Here is a 23,091-nt window from a genome sequence, read left to right as displayed (position 1 = left end):
TGGTCATTATGTGATGCAAACATTTCTCTTAGGAATGACAAATATTTGAAAATGTAAATAATGTTCTGTGAATTACTATTGAAAAGTGTGTTAGACATAAAGGAAAAAAAAATGATAGGAAGTATTTCATGTCTAAGACTGTGTAATTTTTGTAGAAAGGCATTGTGATCTGATTCCAGCTGAAGCAATATCTTTAGCTGTTTTACACATTTGTGTCAGTTAAGTATTTGGTACAATGACTTGTATGTGACTTAATATATCAATGTGAATCTGGTCAGAACTTGAGGTATTACAACATCCATTTCTGTAAGAAGCTTTAGTAAAGTTATATGCAAAATATTGTAGACTCTAATACCTCTATAATTATTTCAGGAGACTACATTCTTCAGTGAAGTCGTTTTTCTTTTCTGCAATCTGCAAATTTAAAAACAATTGCAAATAATATCATTAGGCAGATCTAACCAGAGTAGTTGTAATTCAAAATTTCTGTACTCCTAGCTGTTACCATTAACGTAAGGCTTTTCACATTATGAAGTGTACAACTAAAATTGCCAAACAATGCTGAAGTCATTGACTTTTAATACTGTTTTCACAGAATCAAAAGTTAACTTCTCAGATGCCCTAATGCCAGAGTAAGAGTGTTTTTTTTTTCCAGTGTTTTAATATTTTGTCTGATTCAGGCATTCTCTTGTAAAATGGCTTCATTATTCTTATATCAAATCTAGACATCTCAGCATTGATAATCTATTTCTTTCTTTAACTGTCACCAGTACAGTATTTGATTCTATAAGCATCATGAAATTCGGTAATTTAAATTTTTCCTTCTATGTAGTTGTCAAACGTTGAATCATGTGGGGACTTTAGTATGTCTAAAATACTAGCAAGAACTAAAAGAAAACTCTAAGCTGGTTAGATATTTCTCATTAAATGTTAAATGAATTATGCTTCATGTAAACTATTCTCTTGTCTGTCAAAACACCAAGATACTTGTCTCACTTTATTTAGGTTTAGAGGATTATTTTTTAGCAGAGGGTTTTGACTGTTTCCTTGAATAGGGAATATATGAGAAAACAGTTTACAGCTTTCAAACTGTGCTATACAATGTAACATTTTGTAACGTAGCTCAGGGTAACATGCTGCAAATAAGATATAACTATTACCTTAAGCCACATCTTCCTGTTGACAGTTCAGACGTGTCTCAGGTATCCTTCAGGTTTTCTTCATTGAATTGGTCGAGCCTGCTGTACTGAAAAATAGCACAGTATGCCAAGGTAACCTTTCATATTTTACCACCTGTTCCCTTCAAGACTGACATGAGATCTCCAAGAATCGTGGATGTTGTTCTTGGACAGTTCTCTGATCTCCTATTTTCACGAGATATATATTTAGTTATATAAATAAGCAAGAGAATGTGTGTATGTGGCCTATGCAGGTTTTCTAATTTAGAGAAGTATAAAGTGTAGGTCTAAGCAGAGGCAAGAGCAGCAGAATTACTCCCTAGCCTGTCTCCTTGTCTTGCACTGGTTGTAGAAAGGCAGCCTTGGCTGTAAATGGGGCAGCAATCACCAAGAGAGGTATTCAGCAGTGGCATCACAGCTGCTACTTGAGGTCAGTCACACTTAGAAGGGGCAGTTGACATCGCCTTTGTCCTGTTGTACAAATAAAGTCAAAAGCCTGACACTGAGATCTCAATCCTGTTTTCCTTCCTTTTCCCTGATCATTATCTTTTATGTGGTAGTTCTCTAGCTGTCTGGCAATATTGCTATTTTTCATCTGAGTCATGGCAAAACTGAATTTTCTTAAACTATTGTAAACTATAAGCCATATATGAATGCAAGCAGTTTATTATACCAAATACTGTTAAAAATCGATTTAGCTGGTGAAATATTCCTATTTTCTTATTGCATCTTCAGGCACTTATCTCTCTAAACACAAGATGGCAGTACCGCTATTTAAATAGGCTCTTGTTTATTTACATTGGAATTATTGAGGCTTTTGACACATTGAAGTATATTTTGAACTGTAAGTTTTCTTCATAACATTAATTCATGATTTCTAGCAATGACAGTCTTATCTCTTGTATCCTGTTGTCCTATTAATGAGAGGAGTTTTTTAGTATGTACTGAAAAAGACATTGGGCAGATTTGTTTTACCCTGTCAACCTAGGTCATGCAGCTGGCCTTTTACTAGCGAACAAAAAAGCCAGAAGTGGGGTTTGACTCATAGAATCTGACACACGAACCTGTATTTTGTATGACCTGTTGCCTAGTATCTTGGTTTTTGCCATTTTTCCTGAATTGTTAAACACTTCGATTTGAGAAGCCAAAAGTGACCACTCTAGTCTTCAAAATGATTAAATAAACTAATCATTACTGATATTCACACATGGTAAAAGCTGTGAAAAGCCAAAACCAGTTCAATTTTTCTGTGTGCATGCTTCAGCTTTTGTTCAGTATCTCAGCTTGTTATGATTTACATGTCCAAAACAGAAGACAAGTCTTATGATGAGGAACACCTGTCTTATAATTCCCAATTCCAGATGAGGTTCCGTGTTCTTGCACCAAGCTGATGCAAGTTCAAGCTGACAGCAGAAAAAAGGGCTCATGGTCACTAGCGCAGTGTTGTACCACAGTTTTCCATATGTATAGCTGAGCAGTGATCTGAAACAAGAGTCAATCTTGCTGAAAACAACCTCTGGCAGAAAATTCTTGAAGATGAGCTTTGGCCTCATCATTAAGCCAGGCAGATGCCAATGCAAGGCTGTGAGGATAGAAAACATTTAGATGCAGTACCCTTTTCCGTTTCAGCCTGCACTAAAGTAAGTTAAAATAACTAGCATTGTGGTCTGAGTTCAATTTAATTTGAACAGGACATACTTTGTAACAATGACATGTGAAGGAAATGAGAAGATTATTTCTGGAGTCTTACTCTCAAATTTTTATAATGTATGACAGGAATAAAACTGTTCAACCATTCAGATAACTAGCATTTGTAATATTGATGAGCATAATTGATGATACAATGAACTACTTCTCCTTTTGAAGGAGTGGAAGTAACTTTAAATCATGCACTCTTCTTCAGGACATGTAGCAAACTGATTTCTGTTAAAAAAAAAAAAAAAAAAAGGATAATTAGAATAAGCGAACTCCAGAGAGTTTAACAGAGAGAAGCAGCAAGATTCAATCTGCCTAATGATGGGTATCCAACATCTACTTTAAGTGGAAGAAGTATTACCCTTAAAAGACAGTGAAGAACTAAATGATATATCAAAATTCAGGCATGTGACTGAGAAATTCAAATTCTAGCCCTGGGCTAGAAGTTGAACTACATCAAAATTATTCCTTCTACTAATTAAAAGAAAGATGAGGGATGTATGGCTACAAGTGTACTAGTGACTATTACTTTATCAATGTTTGTTAGCATAATACTGTATTTTAAATAGGCCATAAGATTTCTGTTCCTACAAACAGAATTCTCTAAGTCAGAGATGATTTTAAGCCCTATTTTTCACATGACCAGTACTGTTGAAATTTGACTTTTTTGAATGTTGCATTTGTATGCTGCTGATCATATATAATTATTCTTTGTAATTTATTCCTTCTAAGATTGCTGATTACATCTCAGATTACTAGCTTATTTTACACATGTACTCTTATCCCTTACATTTTAGAGTAATTAAAATTTCGTCTGTTTTCTTTTTTTAAAGTATCTCAGGTGTGATCAGGAAGTAGGGCAGAAGAAGAGTGGAGGGGTTGTTAAATTTTTGAAAATTTCAGTGTATATTCTTGCAGTAACTGAGTCTACATTATCTTCTCTTACCCAAAGAGATAAAATTTGAGTTTGAGCCAAAGCAAAATTCATCCAATCCATCAAGTTCATTCAGAAGTCTAAGGGGAAATTAAGTTGGGCAAGACTAATAAAATGCTGTATTTGAAGACCGCGGTATCTTCCATGTTCTACTTTGCACCCTTCACTTGTGAAAGTCGGGCTCTGCTTTAATAGAAATCCTGTTGAGTACTGCAGTTATGTAATGAAAAATAATTTATTAAATGTTTGGAAAGAGGCAAATAAAGGCCAGCAGAATCATGTTTATTCTTTTTAAAAAAAAGATATACTTCACTTTTCAGCAAAGATGTCCAGGAAGCTAAGTTTGCCAACTGAGTTAAAGCCTGATTTAGGTAAGTTTACATAGTTGATTTTATTTTTATTGAAACTGTTTTGCAGAGTGTGCATACATTAAAGAGTCCTTACTTATTTAAACTATCATGACTGAGTTGCATTATCTGAAGTATAGAACTAAAATTTTAATTCCACTCTCTTTGGGGGTTCTCAGGCACAAAATGTCATTGCTGTCATTGTAAGGTAAGCCTGCAAATTTTGTACATGGCTTATCAGATTTTTGTCATAATTTTTAGGCATCTGTCACTCCTACTTCCACAATAGTGCTGTGATAGAAAAAGTGTTGAATAAGCAGGTAACTTATTGTAAGGAAAATTGCTTGCCTGTTTAAAACCATCTGATATATTTTAAATTGAAAATACAGTATCTTGGGAACAACAGGATACGTTGAGGTCTGCTCAACAAATAGTTGGATGCGTTTTTACAAATGGTAATTGTCTTGTGACCACTCTCCATAAATGAAAATAACATACAGCTGTTTGCTGGGTAGATGGCCAGTCTGAGAATTTCTATTTTCTTGAAAAAGTACAATACCTTTTTACATAATAAGCAATTAAGTTGTGAAGTTTGTAATGCTAAAGGTTTTGCATAACTAAAACAACATACAAGTGAATAGGGTTTTTTTTAGAGCTTTTTCATCAAAAGTTGACTGCCAGCTTGTAGATCAGATCCAGCTCCCCAGCCTTTTAGAGAAAAAGATGATCAGGGACAGCTGTAGACCTACAGCAGTAGATGTAGCCTGTATAGGAAAGCTGCCTTCTGTCTGCCACAGCTCTCTTCCCCTCTTGCAGCAGAATCCCTTGCATAACCCCAACAGAAAACAGATCAGGATCAGACTGTCAGCTGCAGAACTGTGTATTTGACAACCCTTGCTATCAGCAAGGGAAGAATTGATGGCACTGGAATATCCTGAAACTCAAGAGTTAGACCACCCTGATTTACATTACAGCTTGCTCTGCTCAGATAAATGTGAAGCTGGAAGAAACCATCAGAAATCCTTTAATCCATTGCTATGGCAAGGATCCAGGTGTCTGGCAGTTTAACCTCTCATTCATGAGCCTCCAATAAATAAGTTTCTAGAAAAATACCAGACAAAGTTTGTGTTTTATAGCCAGTTAAACAAATTTCCTGTTATTCAAACAATAATCAAACGATACTCCCTGCTTCCATATTAACTTAGTTTTTCTTCTTGTCCTTTCCACAAGGAACATGGATAGCTATGGTTCTGTTTCTCTTTGCTAGGCCATTTTTTATGCTGTCGAAAGCTGTCATCACATTGCTAATCTTCATTTTTGCAGATAGGTTTAGGTTTGTTTTTGTTTTTGAAGTTGCGTTGTCTAAGTGTAGGATGGCTTCTGTTAATTGCCTCTGGGTGAGTTTTTCCTCATCTTTCTAAGGCTCTTCTATGTAGAACTAGAATGATTTAACCATGGCATTGTTGGCAGTAAGGAACATAAAAATTTGGTTTGTCTTTTCATTGTGTGTTTGTTCTTCCTTACTACGTTATCAGACTTTGCAAACTGGAACACATTTACACTTAAATATTATCAAATTCATTTTATTCCTACTGTTGTTTTCACTTGAAATTCTTCAATAGCAGTAAGTACATAGATTTTTTTTTTAATTGAAGCAGGGAGAAAAAAGAATGCTAAAACTCAGTATTTTCTAATGTTAAAATAGTCGGCATATTCTACATGATTTAATATTTGCTGTTCTAATGAAATAATGGAGCTTTTTTGGTCAACTCACTTCTGGTGTATTTCTTTACTACTTAGTTGTAATGGTCTTTGGTTTTGCTTGACTTTACCCTATGTGTAGCTATCTGCACCTACACACCTCATTTTGTTATGTATAAAAGTCTTAAAATTTCAGGTCTGTAAATAACTTTCTTAGGCAATGAGATGTCTGTTTTCATTTGACTTACCATCTTTTCTTCTAGTGGAATAGTTTTTGCATAGGGTTCTTCAGTGACTCTCAGCTTGCTTGTATTGTCACTTATGTGACCGTATGTACTGGATCTAGGAGACACCTCTGAAATGTCTTTCTCACAAGTTTATTATCCATATTTTCTTTCATTTTCTTCCATGGCTTCTTGAACCTTGATCACATTTACTCTTTCATGGTCGTGTTCTTTCAAAATACTTTTCTGTCTCTAAATCTTTGACCTACTCCCCTTTCTCTCTAAGTAGCCAAAACAAAATGTGCTTCTATATTTATCTTCCAATTCCTAAAATAGAAATCATCTTAAGCATACTGTAGTCTGCATTATACCATTACTTTTCAATGTTGTAACCCAGATGATTAAGGTACCATTACCACTAGGTCCTACTCTGTGGTTTGGTTGCTTAGAAGAGGCTCATCTTTCCTTCCTTCTGATGAAATGGTTTTGTAGTCACACTATTGTAACTTCCTCTTCATTCAAAACTAATCTATTAAGAAATTAGATTCTTGCCTGACTTCAGGATAAAGAATATGCACTAATGCAGTTAAATCTTTTACTCCCAGTTCTCCTCTTTGAATGAGTTGTCCACTCTCTACAATGTCTGTATTGTTTGGCTAGTTAATCTTTGTGTTTCCCTGTCCGTTCCAATACTTCTGGAATTTGTACACATGCTTTTCAAATGTTCAACCAGCTGCAACCGAAGAAAAGTACATTTTATGCCTGTTGCAGTAATTGTATTTCTCAGGAAGAGAAGGATCTTTCCTGAAATAAGGAGTATAGAAAGTATGTTCTCAAATCTTTAGTGAAAGGGGTATAATTAATGAAACCACATGTAGTCCCACGTTCTAGTGAGATGCTAGGATTTGAGTCATCTTTTATTCATGCAGATGGTTTACAATTGGTTTGCGTTTTTAAATTCTGAATGTACCAATATATTCCAGCTTTTTTGGCCTTAATTTGGTTTATAGAATATTTATGCTTTTTTTGCAAATATGTATTTTAATGTCAGCAAAATTCAAATGTATGATTATATTCAGAGTGATTAATCTGTTAGAGCTGGAAAAAAATAAAAAGCCAATAAATATTTAAACTTGAAGGAACAAGCATTGTAAGAGGTTATGGTCATTAAAAAAAATATGAAACGATTTTCATCATTTTACACTGGATTTGATATTTTTCCTAGGCAATGTTTTTAAATGTGAAAACTTGAGATGTCAGCATATGAGTGGTTGACCTAGTTTCTTTTTATGATTGATGTTTTACATTTGAATTAAATAAAATAAAAACAAGGCAGGACAATAATTTTTCTATCCTTGTTGGAATGAGACAAATCTCTCCTGAGAGTTCCACTGTTTATATTGTCTAGATACCTGTATTTTGTCAGCTGAAATCTAGTTTGTAAGATTTTTCAAATGCATGTTCGATGTTCTTTGTAGAAAAGTTGCAATTATTTAATGAAATTAGCATATTGATACTTCTAGTGCGTATACAGTTAAACATTGCTTTTTAGCTCATAATCCTGCTTAAGAAATGTTCCGTGCTCCACCTGAAGATCTAAAAGAATAACTTAGTTTTAGGAAGTCATGGTATAAATAAAGTGCACCAGACTTTACTGGTAAGTGTTGTCTCGTGCTAAAATTGTGGAATGATGCATTGAGAAAGTAAAGCATTAATTTGGAGTGCACAGATAATTTCAGACATAATTTGGAGCGCACAGATAACTTCAGACATGCTGATGTATTAAGTATCACCACAGGTACAGACACTACACAGCTAGAATAGAGCAGCATGGTTTGTTTTGAACTTTTTTGTTAGTATGAGAATTCACCGTCTGTTACAAGAACCGTATTTGCCAAGCAAAAAGACTAAGACAACCTGATGAAAACTGTTACTGCCATATTGTACTTTATTCAAAAAGGAGATCTTCAGCTTTTCATAGCAGTGCCAAATGGCATTTGGTAGCGTTTGATGTTTCTCTTACTAAAAGTTCAGGTGTGTGCAAATGGCCTATGAAAACTCCTTCATGTAGTTTCCTGAAGTGGGACAATATTGTAAGTCATTACAGGTTGTGTAATTATGATGTCTGGTTGTCCCTGTCCTTCTTAAACTAAAATAGTTAAATCTTAAAAAAAAAAAAATCATTAAGCTGTTTGTCATGGAAACCATTTTTTATCTGATCAATGAGCTAATTGACAGGTTTTTTTATAATTTTATTTTTCTTAATTTTTTTTAAGGACTCATGTTGTTTAATGATAACTTTTACTCTTTGTCTCAAGAAGGCAGAAATGTCCAATATGCTTTATCAGGGAGTGTAGTGACAGGTCAAGGGGTAACAGTTTCAAACTAAAAAAGAGCAGGTTTAGATTTGATACCAGTAAGAAAGAAGTAGTGAGGCACAGGAGCAAGTTGCCCAGAGAAGCTGTGGATGTTCCAACCCTAGAGGTGTTCAAGGCCAGGCTGGATGGGGCTTTGAGCAACCTGGTCTAGAAGGAGGTGTCCCTGCCCATGGCAGGGGGGTTGGAAGAAGGTGGTCTTTAAAGTCCCTCCCAACCCAAACCATTCTGTGATAAGTCATTCGTGGCAATTACTTAATAACTACCTCTGCAAAGAAAGATTGGGTGCTTTGTTGGAAATAGAATCAAAAAGAAATATGATTAAGGAAGAATCATAGTAGAAATATAATTAAGGAAGAATAAAGTAGTAATAAAAAGCAGTAGTATGATACATATACTAAAGAACAAAACTAAAAGATGATCTCAATTTTCTTAATTCCTGCATTTTGCTCTTTCTAATTAATACCTATCTGTTTTCAGATGTCAAAGACAACTCTTTCAGTCGATCCAGGAGTTCTAGTGTAACTAGCATTGATAAAGAGTCACGCGAGGCAATTTCAGCTCTTCATTTTTGTGAGACTTTCACAAGAAAAGCTGATACATCACCTTCCCCGTGCCTGTGGGTTGGGACCACCCTGGGTACAGTGCTTGTCATTGTACTGAACCTACCCCCAGGAGGAGAGCAAAGACTTCTTCAGCCAGTAATTGTTTCTCCTAGTGGTGAGTAGAAAGCAGAGTACAGCCTAAAGATACTTAGATAAATATTGCTGTTGTTTCTCATGCTTTTATTTTATTATATTAAGAAACTATTTTTCTCAGTTCTCAGTTATAGAGTAATTGGAAATATATTCATTGATCTAGCTAATAAGGTTAACAATATATATTGATTACTTTTATTACCAGAATTTTAATGTTCCAAAGTTGAAAATATAATCTCATAATATTAAAAGAAAAAAATCTGTTGAGAAAAGTAGACTTTCTCATTTTAATGTAGTGGATGGCAACAGTTAAACAGAGATAGTAGAGAACGTGTATTTTGTTTTTGTTTTTTTTTTTTAGTGCTATGGTAGGAAACTTTCAGTTCTACTGAATCATGGAAAAAATAAAAATTAAGGGCTGTCTATTTTAATGGTTTAAATACTAATGATGAAGTATTCCTGTGATTTACTGAGAGATCTTGTTTTACTGATACACAGCAACTGATTTTGTTGTAATGATGTCTTAATAATGGTTTTCAGAATGTTGCCTAAATAAAGATAAACACTGAATAATGTACTGTTAGGCATAGATTTAGCTTTCGTACTACGACGTCATTGCAGACATGATGCATGTTTGTAAACTTTGTTGTAAATATGCATTCCAGCTCCGTTCTTTTAATATATAAATACATTACCATTGATGTTAATGGAGTATGTTCAGACACTTAAATTTTGAAAACTGGTTTAACATTTTATTGAATGGGTATGTGAACTGGCATGTGCTTCATTGGTTTTCAGATTAACGTCCAAAGGCTTTACTTCTGTTTTGTTTAGGCAAGTCTAAGTTCTTGTTTAGCTTTCATTCTGCTAACTTCATAAAGGAATATTTTGTATTTAAAATTCAACTTAGAACTGTTTTAGAAATCTTCTCAACTTCTATTTCTTAGGAACCATCCTGAGGCTAAAAGGGGCAATCTTGAGAATGGCTTTTCTGGATACCACAGGATCTTTAGTCTCACCAGCACATGAACCCTGGAGAGAACACAATATTCCTGAAGATAAAGATGAAAAAGATAAATCGAAAAAGCGACGACCTGTTTCAGTGTCCCCCTCTTCCTCTCAGGAAATCAGTGAAAACCAATATGCAGTGATATGTTCTGAAAAGCAAGCAAAAGTTATCTCACTGCCATCCCAGAACTGTATTTATAAGCAAAACATAACAGAGACTTCTTTTGTTCTTCGTGGAGATATAGTGTCATTGAGTAACAGTATCTGCCTTGCATGTTTCTGTGCCAATGGACATATTATGACTTTTAGGTAAGACTTGCTTGATAGTAAGATATACATACATATATATAAATAAAAAATGAGTCTTAAGTTAGATAAAACTCAATAATTTATTTTTCCAGAAGAATATCAATAAAATAAATGTACATTCACCTCAGTGTTGATGAACCTCTAACATCTGGGCCAGGATACCTTTGATTATATATTCCTATTATTTATCACTAACTCAAGTTACACCAATTCAACAAATAATTTTAAGTCCTTGAACTCACGAAGATTGTCTCAAACATGAGCTTACTCCCTGATGGGGGAAATTGCTCTAAGTTAGACCTTTAGCTAATCATAGCTCTGCATGTTTTTGGTGCAGCTGTTACAGTTCTGTTTGCTTTTCAGTCATGTCTTGAGCTTACTATTTTGTTGTGTAGCTTGCTCATGTCTCAAAGACCTTAAACTCAGGCTATAAAGGTGAAATTGATGACAGTTCTAGTATAGAAAAATCATCTAAATTAAGAGGTTTAAGTTATTAATTTACACATGTAAGAGTAATGTTTGAAGGTACTTATGTCACGGTTGTAACCTTTACCTGTCCTTTCTCTTGAATATTTGCAAATGCTGTTTTATTCTGAGTAGGGGTAGGAGGGAAAAAGACTGTATATACCTATATCCTTGCACCTACATTTTATTAGTGGCTAATGGTAAGATGAATGTGGAATATGGCACTCAAAATTGTGCCAGTAAAATTACTAAAAGATCATTTTAAAAGTTGCAAATATCAAGCACTAAGCTTGGGAACTTCTATAAAAAGATGTTCACTTCTTCAGGGAGTTGCTAGGAATAAAACTAAAGCTGTTTCATATCATAATTTAAAAAGTTTGTCTTGATTTTTAAGTCTGTTGGTAACTCCATTGATCTATACCCCAGTATACATTCTAAACATCTCTAGAAAATGCTGTTCACCTTGCTTGTCTGCAGGGCAAGTACTGTTTTTTCCGTAATTGAAGCTGAATTTGGTAATGTTCACATTCCATATATTCAAACAAATCCTGTTTTTTTCAGGATCAACTTTATTTTCTAATGAACTTTGCATCGAGAAGTAGGTGCTAAATTATAGATATTGAATTGTTATGATGTGTAGATAAGTTGAACTCCCAGGGATCGGCTCTTATGACAACCTTACCCTGACATGACTTTTTGTCATGAGTTTATTTAGAACAACACGAATTTATTTCAGGAATAGTTATTTCTGGTGGCAGCTACGCTTGTTTGCTAAGGGAGTTGGACCTATCAAAGAGGAAACTTCATAAGCATGAAATTGCTGCCATTTGTGTAAAGTTGTCAGAGCATCGTCATGCCCAAGATGCCCAATGCCTATCTACAGATATAAATTTAGATAAGACCATTCTGCTACAGGTTTGTTTAATACTCTGAAAATGCTGTCATTAATGTCATGCTTGTCCTATGTGACCTAATATTGTCATGATTTCTCTCAAAGCTGTAAGGATTATTTGATGTTTCCAGCAGTCTGAGGCAAAGTAGTTCCCTCTTACTAACTTAATCTAGGAATATTCCTATTTTACATACAAGCAGGGCAGATGTGTCATTGCTGGATGATGTGCTTACAAGAAAATATTTCTTTTTATTTATTAATATGACTATGGAGGAAAGTTCTACAGGTATCTACTCTCCTTCCTTTTGTTTGTCAGTTTCCTGCTGTTGGACAACACATAGTCTGTAAAATGCGAGGTTAACACTTAGAAATTTCAGTATCATGCTAAAGGCGGGGGGGGGGCTATTTATTAATACATAAGGCATCCATGCATTTAGTATTTCTTTGAGGGAGAGGGATGTTTGGTAGCTTGAGCATTATTACAGCATGAGTGTGTTGCATCTGTTCTTCAGTAGCCTGATACAGTAAGTACTGCAGTTCCATATGCAGAAACAGAAAATATAAGGTAAGCAAAACTTTGATTTAAGAGGATTTCCTCTTAAATATACAGTCAGGGAAAAAGAGGCAGGCATAAATTCACAAAATTATTGTTTGAGATTACTGAATTCTGTTATTCTTTGAAAGCACTCCCCCTCCATATTTTCCTCTGTTAAGTGAACAATTCTTTCAGACCTGTGGTTTTATTCAAGAAAATCTTCATCTGAAAGAAGAGGCAGGATATTTAATTGTATATGAAAGAAAAAAAATAAGCAGGTATTAAAATATTTCATTAGTAATTACTGAATAGTACTTTAAGTGCACCTTTGATTTATATACTCAGAGTATCATTTAAATGATGCTTTCAAATGCAGCTGTTGCAGATGTCTGTTTCTCTTTTTGAGGTGCTAACTGGAAGATTGCATAGTTCTGTTTTGAAATTTTTCTTCACTGCATTAAATGATATCCTGTGTATGCTATACTTATTCAGATAGTGAGGAGGAAAATAATGTGCTTTAAAAATGAGCCATTTGATCAATAATAGATAATCCTGCTACATTTGCTTTTTTTTATTCTGTCTTAAGTTTGCCAAGTTTAAGGCCACTGTTGGATGTGTATTACCTGCCACTCACCAATATGCGAATAGCCAGGACATTCTGCTTCACCAATAACGGACAAGCACTCTATCTTGTCTCACCAACTGAAATACAGAGGCTCACCTACAGTCAAGAAACATGTGAAAATCTCCAGGTAATTAGTAAAACCAAATTTACTGTCTTCTAACATAGCTATCCTCCGAGTCTCTATTTTAAATTCACAGTGCTTACAGTAATTAAATTTCTCACAAAGCTGCGCTTCAACTATCATGCTCTGATTTTTCTCATTGTAGAGTCAAATTCAGGATGAATTTTCCCCACTCTTACATTGTACTGTTTCATCCATACTCTTGTATGAAACAGTTTCATCCATGTTTAACGTACGCACAACTCTTGCTCAAATGATGCTGGTGGAGGTGCATGCAGACTTAAGTGGAGATTGCTAACTTAAGATACTTGAAGGAAATTATTATGTTGCAGCGGTATAAACAATTTCAACAGATTCACTACAATGCTTCAGCTTCAAAGTTGTATAGAATACAGATATAGCAGAATACATTATGCAAGTTCTGTTTTGCAACCTGTGGATATGAGTATTTGTAGATACAGTTTCAACAGAACAAGATCAGAAGTGTTGCCCAAGTTGAGAGGAAAATACAGCTTTACTCAAATACATTTCTTTGCAAATATTCTTGAGCTATAAGCTTGCAACTATCTGAACAGATGGTCTGGACAGATTTCCTAATATGTTTTTATTTTTTGTTTCCTAAGTATCAGTGACTACCTACTGCAAAAGCAGATGTCTATTAAAACATATTTGTTTTGAAATTCAAATCCACGAAATAAATGTCTGAAGTGACAGAATATTTCATTAATTTGTTTGTGAAATTATGTATGCCTTGTTGTATCTCTTTATTGCAAAGGAAATGTTGGGTGAGCTCTTCACTCCTGTAGAAACACCAGAAGCACCAAATAGGGGTTTCTTTAAAGGCCTGTTCGGAGGTGGGGCACAGTCACTTGACAGAGAAGAACTGTGTAAGTTTTTAATATTCTTTATTTTTCTGTTATTTCCACCCAAGGAAGCCAGTGATCCTTGAGAAATGTGTTGACTGTGTTAATAGGACACTACATTTGCAAAGAGGAAACTGAGAAAGGGAACGATAAGAAATAAATTTTCATAGCTTTACGTGTTGCACACCTTACCAACAAGATCAGAAAATGTTACTGTTTTCTCACAGACTGCTTTACCTTATTTATTCAAGATTGGATGATAAGACAGTAAAAGGGTCAACTGATCTTATATTTATTCATTTTTAAGTCTATAGCACTGTCCATAATTCTCTTAATGCTGGTAAACTGAAAGAGACTGGTTCTGGAGAGCACTACATTTGGACAGTAGGAAAACTGAAACTATTCTACTTCAATTCACCTACTAGATTTTTTCTTCATTTGGCTTGTGCCTCAGAAATGAGAGAGAGGACACCTCTCTTATATACTCTCTAATATACTTTATTGTCCTATGAATAGAGGACTGAATTAAGTTCACATTTGGCCAAAACTTTATTGCATTTTGTCATTACTTCTTGATTACATACTTATTAGTGTCTTACTGTGGTTGTATGCAACATTTTAATATATTTAAAGGAAATAAAATCTACTTAGTCATAGATTTGCTAGTTGAAACATCATTTTATGCAAGTTTATTGGTAAGTACAACTGTTTGCTTTTTAGTGTGAAATGTTGCTGTTAAAACAGACAGGGCTCCCTGACAAACTTTTCTGTTATAAGTTCGTTTGATCTATCCAGTAAAAATTAATCCTTACTTCTTTGTCCATATATGTTGAACACACATGTGTATTTATAAATATAAAATATTGAGAGGTGTTTTCCAATTTAAAAATGTCATTTCTAGTTATGTACGCATAATAATTTGAAAGGTTGGTCAAGTATTCTATTAGAGAAACTCGCACGTAGAAAGTACATATTTAATTAGCATGACTGGGACATGGGAAAACTACCAGTTCATGGCAACAGAAAAGCATACTTATAACTTTAGAAGGTATCATTTTACATCATTTCAAGTTTCCACAATTTTGCACTGACTCCTCTGACGTATTTTTAAGGAGATCTCGAATGGTTTTTATAACTGTCTCTGGCTTTGTGGTTTTCAATAGAAAATGCTTTTTTGGCTCAAATTGTCAGAATAAAAATGCTGAATAGGGAAAAAATCCAAATGAATTGTAGCCTGAGTGAGTTCAATGACAACTAAGACGTCTGAAAACATCTTCAGAATAGTAATACTTAACATGAGGATCACTGCAAAATCTGTCTGCAATAAGTGAAATGATTTTCTGTACGTTCCTCAAGAATCAAAATGTACGTAGTATTGGTTGAAATGAAAATCATTCTTCCTAGAACCATAAAATCAGATCAGAAAATCCTGAAATACTGCAGCATTTTTTTTATTTAACAATAATAATATTCTTTGTTAGAGGTGGGGGGAAAAATGTTAACCATAATTTCATTTTTAAAAGACAAAAATAAAAAGATTTGGTTTGACTTTAATACCCAAAAAGGCCTTTGCTTGTCCTTTCTTTCGATATTTGTAGAGTATACAAGTCAGTTTGAGAGAGATATCAATGTCTAAGTTTCTAAACTGAACTAGGTGGCTGATGTCCCAGTATGAGCAAAGGAGATATAGTCAGTATGGTCACCGGAGCAGAGCTGTTCAGCTCGCCACTTGTGGGTGTTTATTTTAGGATGAACTGATTTGTTCATACAGCTGCACTGTCTTTCCAAGATGTATGTTACTTTTCTTTTAAACGTGTTTGCTCACACTAATGGGATCACTGATACCTAGTCTTTAGGTGTCTGAATCTAAAACTAAACTTCCACTGTAGAAAACTTATGCTGGTAGGTTATACCAGCAAAGCACTTCCAGTATTGACCGCAGCTCCTATTCCTGAAGTTCTCCTGCTTTGCTGAATTTCCAACACCCTCCTTGTGAAGCAAGCTGTATTGTTAAAAACTGCATAATTCTGTTAATGACGGTGATGTCAACACTGTTGTGAGTTTTAATTTCATGCTTGAACTGTGACGAGGTTAAAATTTTATAAAATGCCTTGAAACTCTGAAATATGTTTTCAAAATCTCAATTTGATTAAATAGTAACAAAGTAGTGAGTATTGCTCATAGGCATGCTTATGATTAAGTGTTTGCTGTCCATGTAAAAAAAAAAAAAAAAAACACCTCTTTATAGAGCAGTTATATTGATATTTACATCATAATGATAAAAAACCCTACTGTTCTTTTTTTGCTGCTTTGCAAATGCCTCCAGTTGGAGAATCAGCGTCTGGAAAGGCATCAAGAAGTCTTGCCCAGCATATTCCAGGGCCTGGGGGTATTGAAGGTGTCAAAGGAGCAGCATCTGGTGTAGTTGGTGAACTAGCACGAGCCCGGTTGGCACTAGATGAACGAGGACAGAAACTGGGAGAACTGGAAGAAAAAACTGCAGCTATGCTTTACAGTGCCGATTCTTTCTCTAAACATGCTCATGAGGTGAGTTCATTACATGTTAAACTGAGAGCATTAAATCGATTGTCTATTGAATACGTGTAATCTTTGCAAGAAACTGACTTCCACTTTAAAGGCATATTAGAGAGGTCTAAAGGGAATGCAATGTCATTTATAAAGTACTTCATTTCTATCTTGCAATCATTACTCCTAATAGTTAAATATTAAGGTAAGCACCTTTTGGCACATTGGTCTGGAGTGTGCCATCTGTCTGAGTGGTATGTGGATTTCCAAAAGGCCTGCTCATTTCCCATTACTTAAAGAATTTGTCACTGAATTAGATAAGTAATGCTCTGTGTGAGATTCCTGTGGTTCTTAAGAAAGATCCAACAGTCTGTGACTCCAAGTTCATTTTTTCCTCAGTCACTACAAAGGATAGCTGTTCTCTTGAGTGTTCTGCAGATCTCCTTTCATCCCCCAATCTTCTGTGCAACCTTTCCATTCTCCAAAATTGTCATCTTCTATCAGAGACCAGAAAATCAGCAATGATGTCACCATTAGAAAATTCATCATGCCAAACCTTCACTGTTCAGCTATGATGCTTTGTTTGTGTTATAGCACTCTTTAGTACATTATAGAAACATTAATTAAAAATTGTTTTTGTTTTTTAGATGATGTTGAAGTACAAAGACAAGAAGTGGTACCAATTCTGATGCTCATCAATTACACCTGTTTAATTTTGTCCTGATGAAAATCGTGTTTTTCATTAATTTTGGCAGGAACATTGAAATTTAAAGAAGTATTCAGCATTGGATACTGTTGTTTCCTAGCACAAATCACACACTGTTTTACCTCAGTCGTGGCTTTAACTGAGGAGCTTTATGTTTAAGAGAAACGTAGGAAGAAAAACCTTGAGTGTTTCTTAGCTGTTGGTTAGCTGAGAGTTGGAGAACAGAAGCAGGTAACTGGAATATGTGGAAAAGGGTTAAAGGAAGTAGTGTGATGGGCAGGGGCAATGCAGGGTCAATCCTGTGTTAATATTTCATATGCCAAAAGTTTTTGTGCTGTTGTACTTGCTGCCAGTGTTATACCCTCCTGTGAGGAGAGGCAATAAATCAGGGGTCCGAGAGCTGGAATAAAGTTGTTTGTCTTGCTGGACAGTAGCTGACTTACACTTACCCTCTCTAGGACTCGCTATATTTACCATTATTGTTGAAGAAGAGTGGAAGCTTGCTGTCATTTCTTTCATCAGAAAAGCTGGAAGCTTGGAAAATTTCATGTTGAAAATTGTATACATAGTTGACCTGTGCATAGTCTTTCCTTGGACCCCGATCTAGTATTCTTGTATTCACATCATATTCTGTGAAGTGCAAAACAAGAGAATACACAATTTTTGCATTAAAAGAAGTCAAGTGAATAATATGACTGGAATGTGTCATGCTGGGAGTTTTCATTTGTGTTATGGATGTGCAGTGTGAAATGTGGTAACATCTTCATTGTGGTAAGAATACTTCAACTTCTGTTTAGTTAAATATTACTTTTTGCCAAAAACAATTATTGGTTCAGTTTGTATAACATTTAGAACTGGCTGTGGGTTCCATTCATGCTGTGAATTTTTATAAAAGTTTAACAGAATGTATCTTTACAGCCACTATTTAAAATAGCTGAGATAGTTTCGCTTAAAACTTATGTTCTAGATGCCCCTCTAGTCATTTACTCTGAAATCAAATAATCTCGTACTCAGGTTTTCAAACAGTTTTACACTCCATGGAGGTGCTGATGCATGAATAATGACAAGCATCTGATATTTAATAATTGTCAGGATATTGTTTAGCAAATTTCTAAACCCTGCTAGTAGAGCTATTTTACAAGTACCTATCTCAGCCCCACAAAGTGTTAAAGGCAGCTTGCCTAAAGTTCAGATTTAATCTGTAAAGCAGTGTTTTCAATATTGTGGGCAATGTTAAGTGTCCACTAAAACTCAGTGAAATGATATTCAAGTTGGGTAAGGTAAATAATTTAGCTGAGCTTACTTGTTAATGGCTGCTGCGCTAAAGCTGTAATAGTGGGGATGACCAGGGGTCTTTTAAAATAAATGTTTGCATTTCAAAAATGAATTTGGCCTTTGTTTTCCTCAAAAAGGCAGGAATAGTTACTGTCTGGTTTTGTTTTGTAAAAGGGAATACTTAGAAGCTGATAGGTGATGTCTTTCAATATTGTCAGAAATTAATTATTTGGGTCTGCTTGTCCAAGCACTGCATTTTGTGTGTGTTTTTCACACGCTTTCCAAATGTTCTGAAGCAAAACCTGGGTTATATCTGTATTGTGAAGTGATGTTGCAGGTACATAGATATGTGAACCTTAAAATACATATAAAAAGATGCCAAATAGTAAAGTTAATGATGGTTCTTAATTCTTTTTTTTTTTAAATTTGTCACTCATCCCAGTAAATGTGCTTGGGATTTGTAGCACAAATCGATAAGTTTTCTGATTTTATCTATAGCTACATTTAAAGACAAGTAATTTTTTGTTGCCAGTATGAAGGCATACCATACCTTGTCAACTATATGAACATCACAATTTGAACATGTGGCACTGTTTTCTTGATGTCTCTGTACCATATCTGTTGAGGCAACGTTAACTCAGCTTGCCACACATTTTGTCTCTGCCTGTTAATCTATTTTTTTAGTGTCCAACTAATGCATATTTAAATCAATACCATTTTGTTTAAAGTCCAGGTAGAAGAGAACTAGATAAACTCTGGTCGTACCATTTACAAAAATATAACACCCTACCTGACATTCGTGCCCGTCCTTTTCTCATGTTCATAAATGGAGATGACTGATTATTATTTAACTTGTTGAAGATGAACTGTGTTTCAGAACAACAGAATCATCCTGGAAAATTAGTCTGGTTAGTCTCTGGGAGAGAGGATGGCAAAAATACTCTTCAGCAAATTGTGGTATCAGTTCAATGGAAGATGACCTTGGCTTGAAAGAAAAGCATATTAAACTTTTTCCCATCGGGAAACATTTGATGACCACCAGCAAGCAAAAAATGAGGCAATGAGAGACAACGTGCCAGTACAAGGAGAGCAGTGGTTTATTTGGTATTATAGAATGTATCATAGTTGAATCTTTTGTTGCACATGTTCAGAGCATGTTTCTAGACTTGAAAACTAATAAAATGATTGCTCAGAAGATGAATATGAAAAATGGTTCTTGATCAATAACAGGGGCTATGTACAATCTCAGTGTAAGATGTTCCTTATTCCTTCTCTGTGGAAGGAAGTTGATCATATACATGTATCTTCTGCTATTTGTGGTGCACCTTTTGTACAGCAAACTACATTGAAATTCTTGGGGGAAAACACCCCTGTGTTTTTTTTTTTTTTGCTAGCATTTTAGTTGTGTGAAACTTTTTTAGAGTGTCTGGAAAATTATAAAATACAATTGAGCATTACTTTTTTATTTTTTGATGGAAGTGTAAGAAACTGCTGCTACCTATCTGTTTATATGTAGTGTGTCTCATTAGGAACTGTAAACTGAAGAAGCTTTTCTTCACCTTAGTCCTGCCAAATTGTAACTTCTGAATATTGATATGTGTAAATATGCGTGTATTCCAAATAAGTCTGAAAGTGTTACACCACAGGCATCTCCAGTGATTTGTTTTTTGGCAGAAAAAAAAAAGTTATAAAATATAGTAATATATAGCTGTGTTCTTTGTCTTTATACAAAGATTTTTGCCTGAGGTGGTACTTACACGGCAGGTGATGTTAGAAAGCTACATCCAAAGGAGGATTTTTGGAAGCAAGTTCACTTCCTTTTTTCCTTTTTGTTTTCCTTTCTTCTTTTCCTTTTTTTCCTTAATTAATAGCACTGATCCTACCTGAACTTTTAAACTTGAATTTTTCCTGCACTTTAATTCAATCATGATACTTTATTCCTTAATTTTGTTTGGACATTTGTGCAGTTCAGGTTCATTATTTGTATATAAGCGCACACATTCAGTGAAGAGTTTAGAGCAGGTTACTTTGGGGCACATTTGCTAATTATGTGACTATAATTCAGAATGTGTGTTTTCTTAGCAAAATATGTATATACAAGTATATACAATGTAGAATCTAATGAAAGGCACTTATCCTGTGTCAGCATTCAGTTTATAAATTACTGCAACACTTTCAGATTTGTTACTAGATAATACAACAAACTGTTATATTTATACATACTGCTTAAGAATATACTTTTAATTTTAAATAATTTTTATATGTACACTTCTACCTTTAATTTTAAAGACTTATGTTCAATTTTTAAGTCAAAGTACTTAAAGTATGTATATTATCCATAGAAGAAGTTGTTTTAAGCTTATGAATACATTCATATCTCATATCGAGATGATACAATTACTAAGCAATGAAAACAAACAGCCCATTTTGCTTTGCAGAAAATAATTATACTTTTACCTCCCATTTTGAACGTTCTTTAAAAAAATTCCCTAAGTATGAAGAGGGAAGATAGTGCATTCAAAAAACTAATGTACCGTAGAAGTTTTCTCAATAGCTGCAGTCAATGGCTGACTTGCTTTCTATGATTTTTTTTTTTAAGTATTCACATGAAAGAATTTTCAGCTATATTCCTTGGACTCTTAAAATTCCCAAAAACTGAAATGAGGTTTGTCCAACACAGATTTTCTTTGACTAATGTACAAGTCTTCATTATACATCAGCTCTTTACATGTAAATCAATTCTTTTGTATACCAAATGTGTGTTGAAAAACCTATAGCCTGTGACTGAAGAAGTACCCTCCTCCCCTTTCTCATCATGCTTTCACATAACTGGTGGATGCTGATGGTGGCTGAAGTTCTGCATGTGGTGGGGAAGGAGTGCAAGGACTTGCCTCCCTCTACAAGTTGCAAGGTAACTTGTCAGTGGAACTTTTACCTTCGTTCTGGCCAATTTCTTGTATAATGTGATTCTTTCTGGGTAGATGTTGACAGCTGTGCTACTACCACAAAATCTTCACTTTGTAGACAAAAACAAATGATGTTTGAGGGGAAGAAGTGAATCAACAAATGCGTAGTTTAGGAGAATCAGGTATACTGGTGTTATTTCAGTTTTCATTGAAAAGCTACTTTAAGCTGGGCCAGTTTCTCTCTCTTATGTATGTTATAAAAATGTGCTGTCTATCATCTATTTTATTACTGTTCCAAGCCAGATGAGCGTGCTGCATTTCTGGGTTCTTTTATTCTTTATAAAGTTCAGGCTTAAAGACGTGGGTGTTGGTAAAGAAGAAACAAGACGGAAACATAGAACAATCAAATGAAAGCTGTCAATTGGCATTCCTTTTAGTTTTTCATGGTAAGCACACCTCAAAATGTTTGTCATACAGCCGTAGGTTTCTTTGACACTTGCATTTGTTTTTATTAGTACCTAAGTTACATATTACAGGCAAATAATAACTAGAAGTTAAGCTGTTTCAGTTGAAAACATGTAAGGAGTTGTATGTGGATTACTACTACCATTCAGTGATGCAAAGAGAGTGGGGTGGGAACATGTTTTAAATATTCCCTTTTAAAAAAGAACTGTAAATAAGCAGTAATATGTTATTTTAGACCTGAGCTCCGCTATCTGTAGTGGTTAGAACTAGGAAAACATGCTGCTTTCTAGTTATGCTACTGTTTCAGTGTACCAGCACCATGGGCCGGGAGGGAAATCAGTAAATTTTTGTAACATTGCCCACTTGTGGGTAAGCATGCTTGATGTGTAGCAGTTCTTGTTTATGTATAACTTAGTGTGTACATGTGTGTTTTTTCTTTTTGTTCATTGCAACTTATTTTCAGTTAAGTCTTGCTGAGCCCCACTAGCTCTTCTGAGGGTGATTACTGGAATATGCATTTTAGGTAGGGTTGCAAATCCATCTGTCTACAAATATAGTTTCATATGAACTGCAAACTGTACTGTTACAAACAACTGTTAGATTGCATAGAGTTATTTTACTTACATGTACTTGAACTATGTCATCATAACAAAGTAAAAAAAATTAAGTATGGAATATTTTTGTAAATAAAAATACCCGTGCAGCTGGTATTTTAAATTTAAAATGTATTATACGTTAATGTTTCAGAAAAAAATGTTCATATATGTGTATATGAATGTGTCATTATGCTGAAGGGCTCTGATTGGGCAAAATAAACTATTCAAATCTCTCCTGAAGTGAGTCTAATTTACTTCTCCCCCTCCCCCCCCTTTTTTTTTCCTTCCCTTAACAACCCTTTTCCTGCTGTCTGGAGTGCGCAGTAAGTCCCTTCTTGCCAAAAGAGTCGTCTTCATTTTGCTTAAAGTTTTGAGATGTCCTTTATAATAAGGACATCTTGCAAGGATAGCTTTCAATCCATTAAACTTCCTGTCTTTTGTTATTGTGGGGGTTAAAAAAAAAAAACAAGTTCTGAATGATGCATAAATGCTGAATCTGAAGAGAGGATGGGGCAGTAATTCTGAGATGTGTGAAACTGCAGCACCTTGAAGTTTTTTTTTAATCTCATGCCACCTCAAATAGTTAAATACTTCAGTGCTGGTTGTTTTAGTATGCAGTTAATGCAGTGAGGATATAATTTCATCTG

The 23,091-nt window shown here is 34.7% G+C and overlaps 1 protein-coding gene across 12 annotated transcripts in view; it reads left to right on the top strand.

Annotated features, from left to right (window-relative positions):
- STXBP5 (syntaxin binding protein 5) overlaps window positions 1-22,677 on the top strand; it is a 113,976-nt gene extending 91,299 nt beyond the window's left edge. For 7 of the 12 annotated variants that reach the window (XM_050709768.1, XM_050709770.1, XM_050709769.1 and 4 more), the window contains 6 exons: window positions 8,935-9,174; window positions 10,100-10,469; window positions 12,948-13,113; window positions 13,883-13,994; window positions 16,297-16,517; window positions 17,144-22,677. In XM_050709768.1, the coding sequence (XP_050565725.1) occupies window positions 8,935-9,174; window positions 10,100-10,469; window positions 12,948-13,113; window positions 13,883-13,994; window positions 16,297-16,517; window positions 17,144-17,185 (1,151 nt within the window). In that variant the 3' untranslated portion in view covers window positions 17,186-22,677. Of the gene's footprint in view, window positions 1-4,127; window positions 4,179-8,934; window positions 9,175-10,099; window positions 10,470-12,947; window positions 13,114-13,882; window positions 13,995-16,296; window positions 16,518-17,143 lie in introns of all 12 variants that reach the window. The other 5 variants (XM_050709767.1, XM_035538281.2, XM_035538287.2 and 2 more) reach the window with 1 other exon arrangement.
- The last annotated feature ends 414 nt before the right edge of the window (window positions 22,678-23,091 follow it).

The sequence above is a fragment of the Cygnus atratus genome, chromosome 3 (genome assembly GCF_013377495.2).
Source record: "Cygnus atratus isolate AKBS03 ecotype Queensland, Australia chromosome 3, CAtr_DNAZoo_HiC_assembly, whole genome shotgun sequence".
In the NCBI taxonomy this organism is placed as follows: Eukaryota; Metazoa; Chordata; class Aves; order Anseriformes; family Anatidae; genus Cygnus; species Cygnus atratus.
Note: the sequence above shows the minus strand (reverse complement) of the source record. Positions and strands in the feature narration are given on the sequence as shown.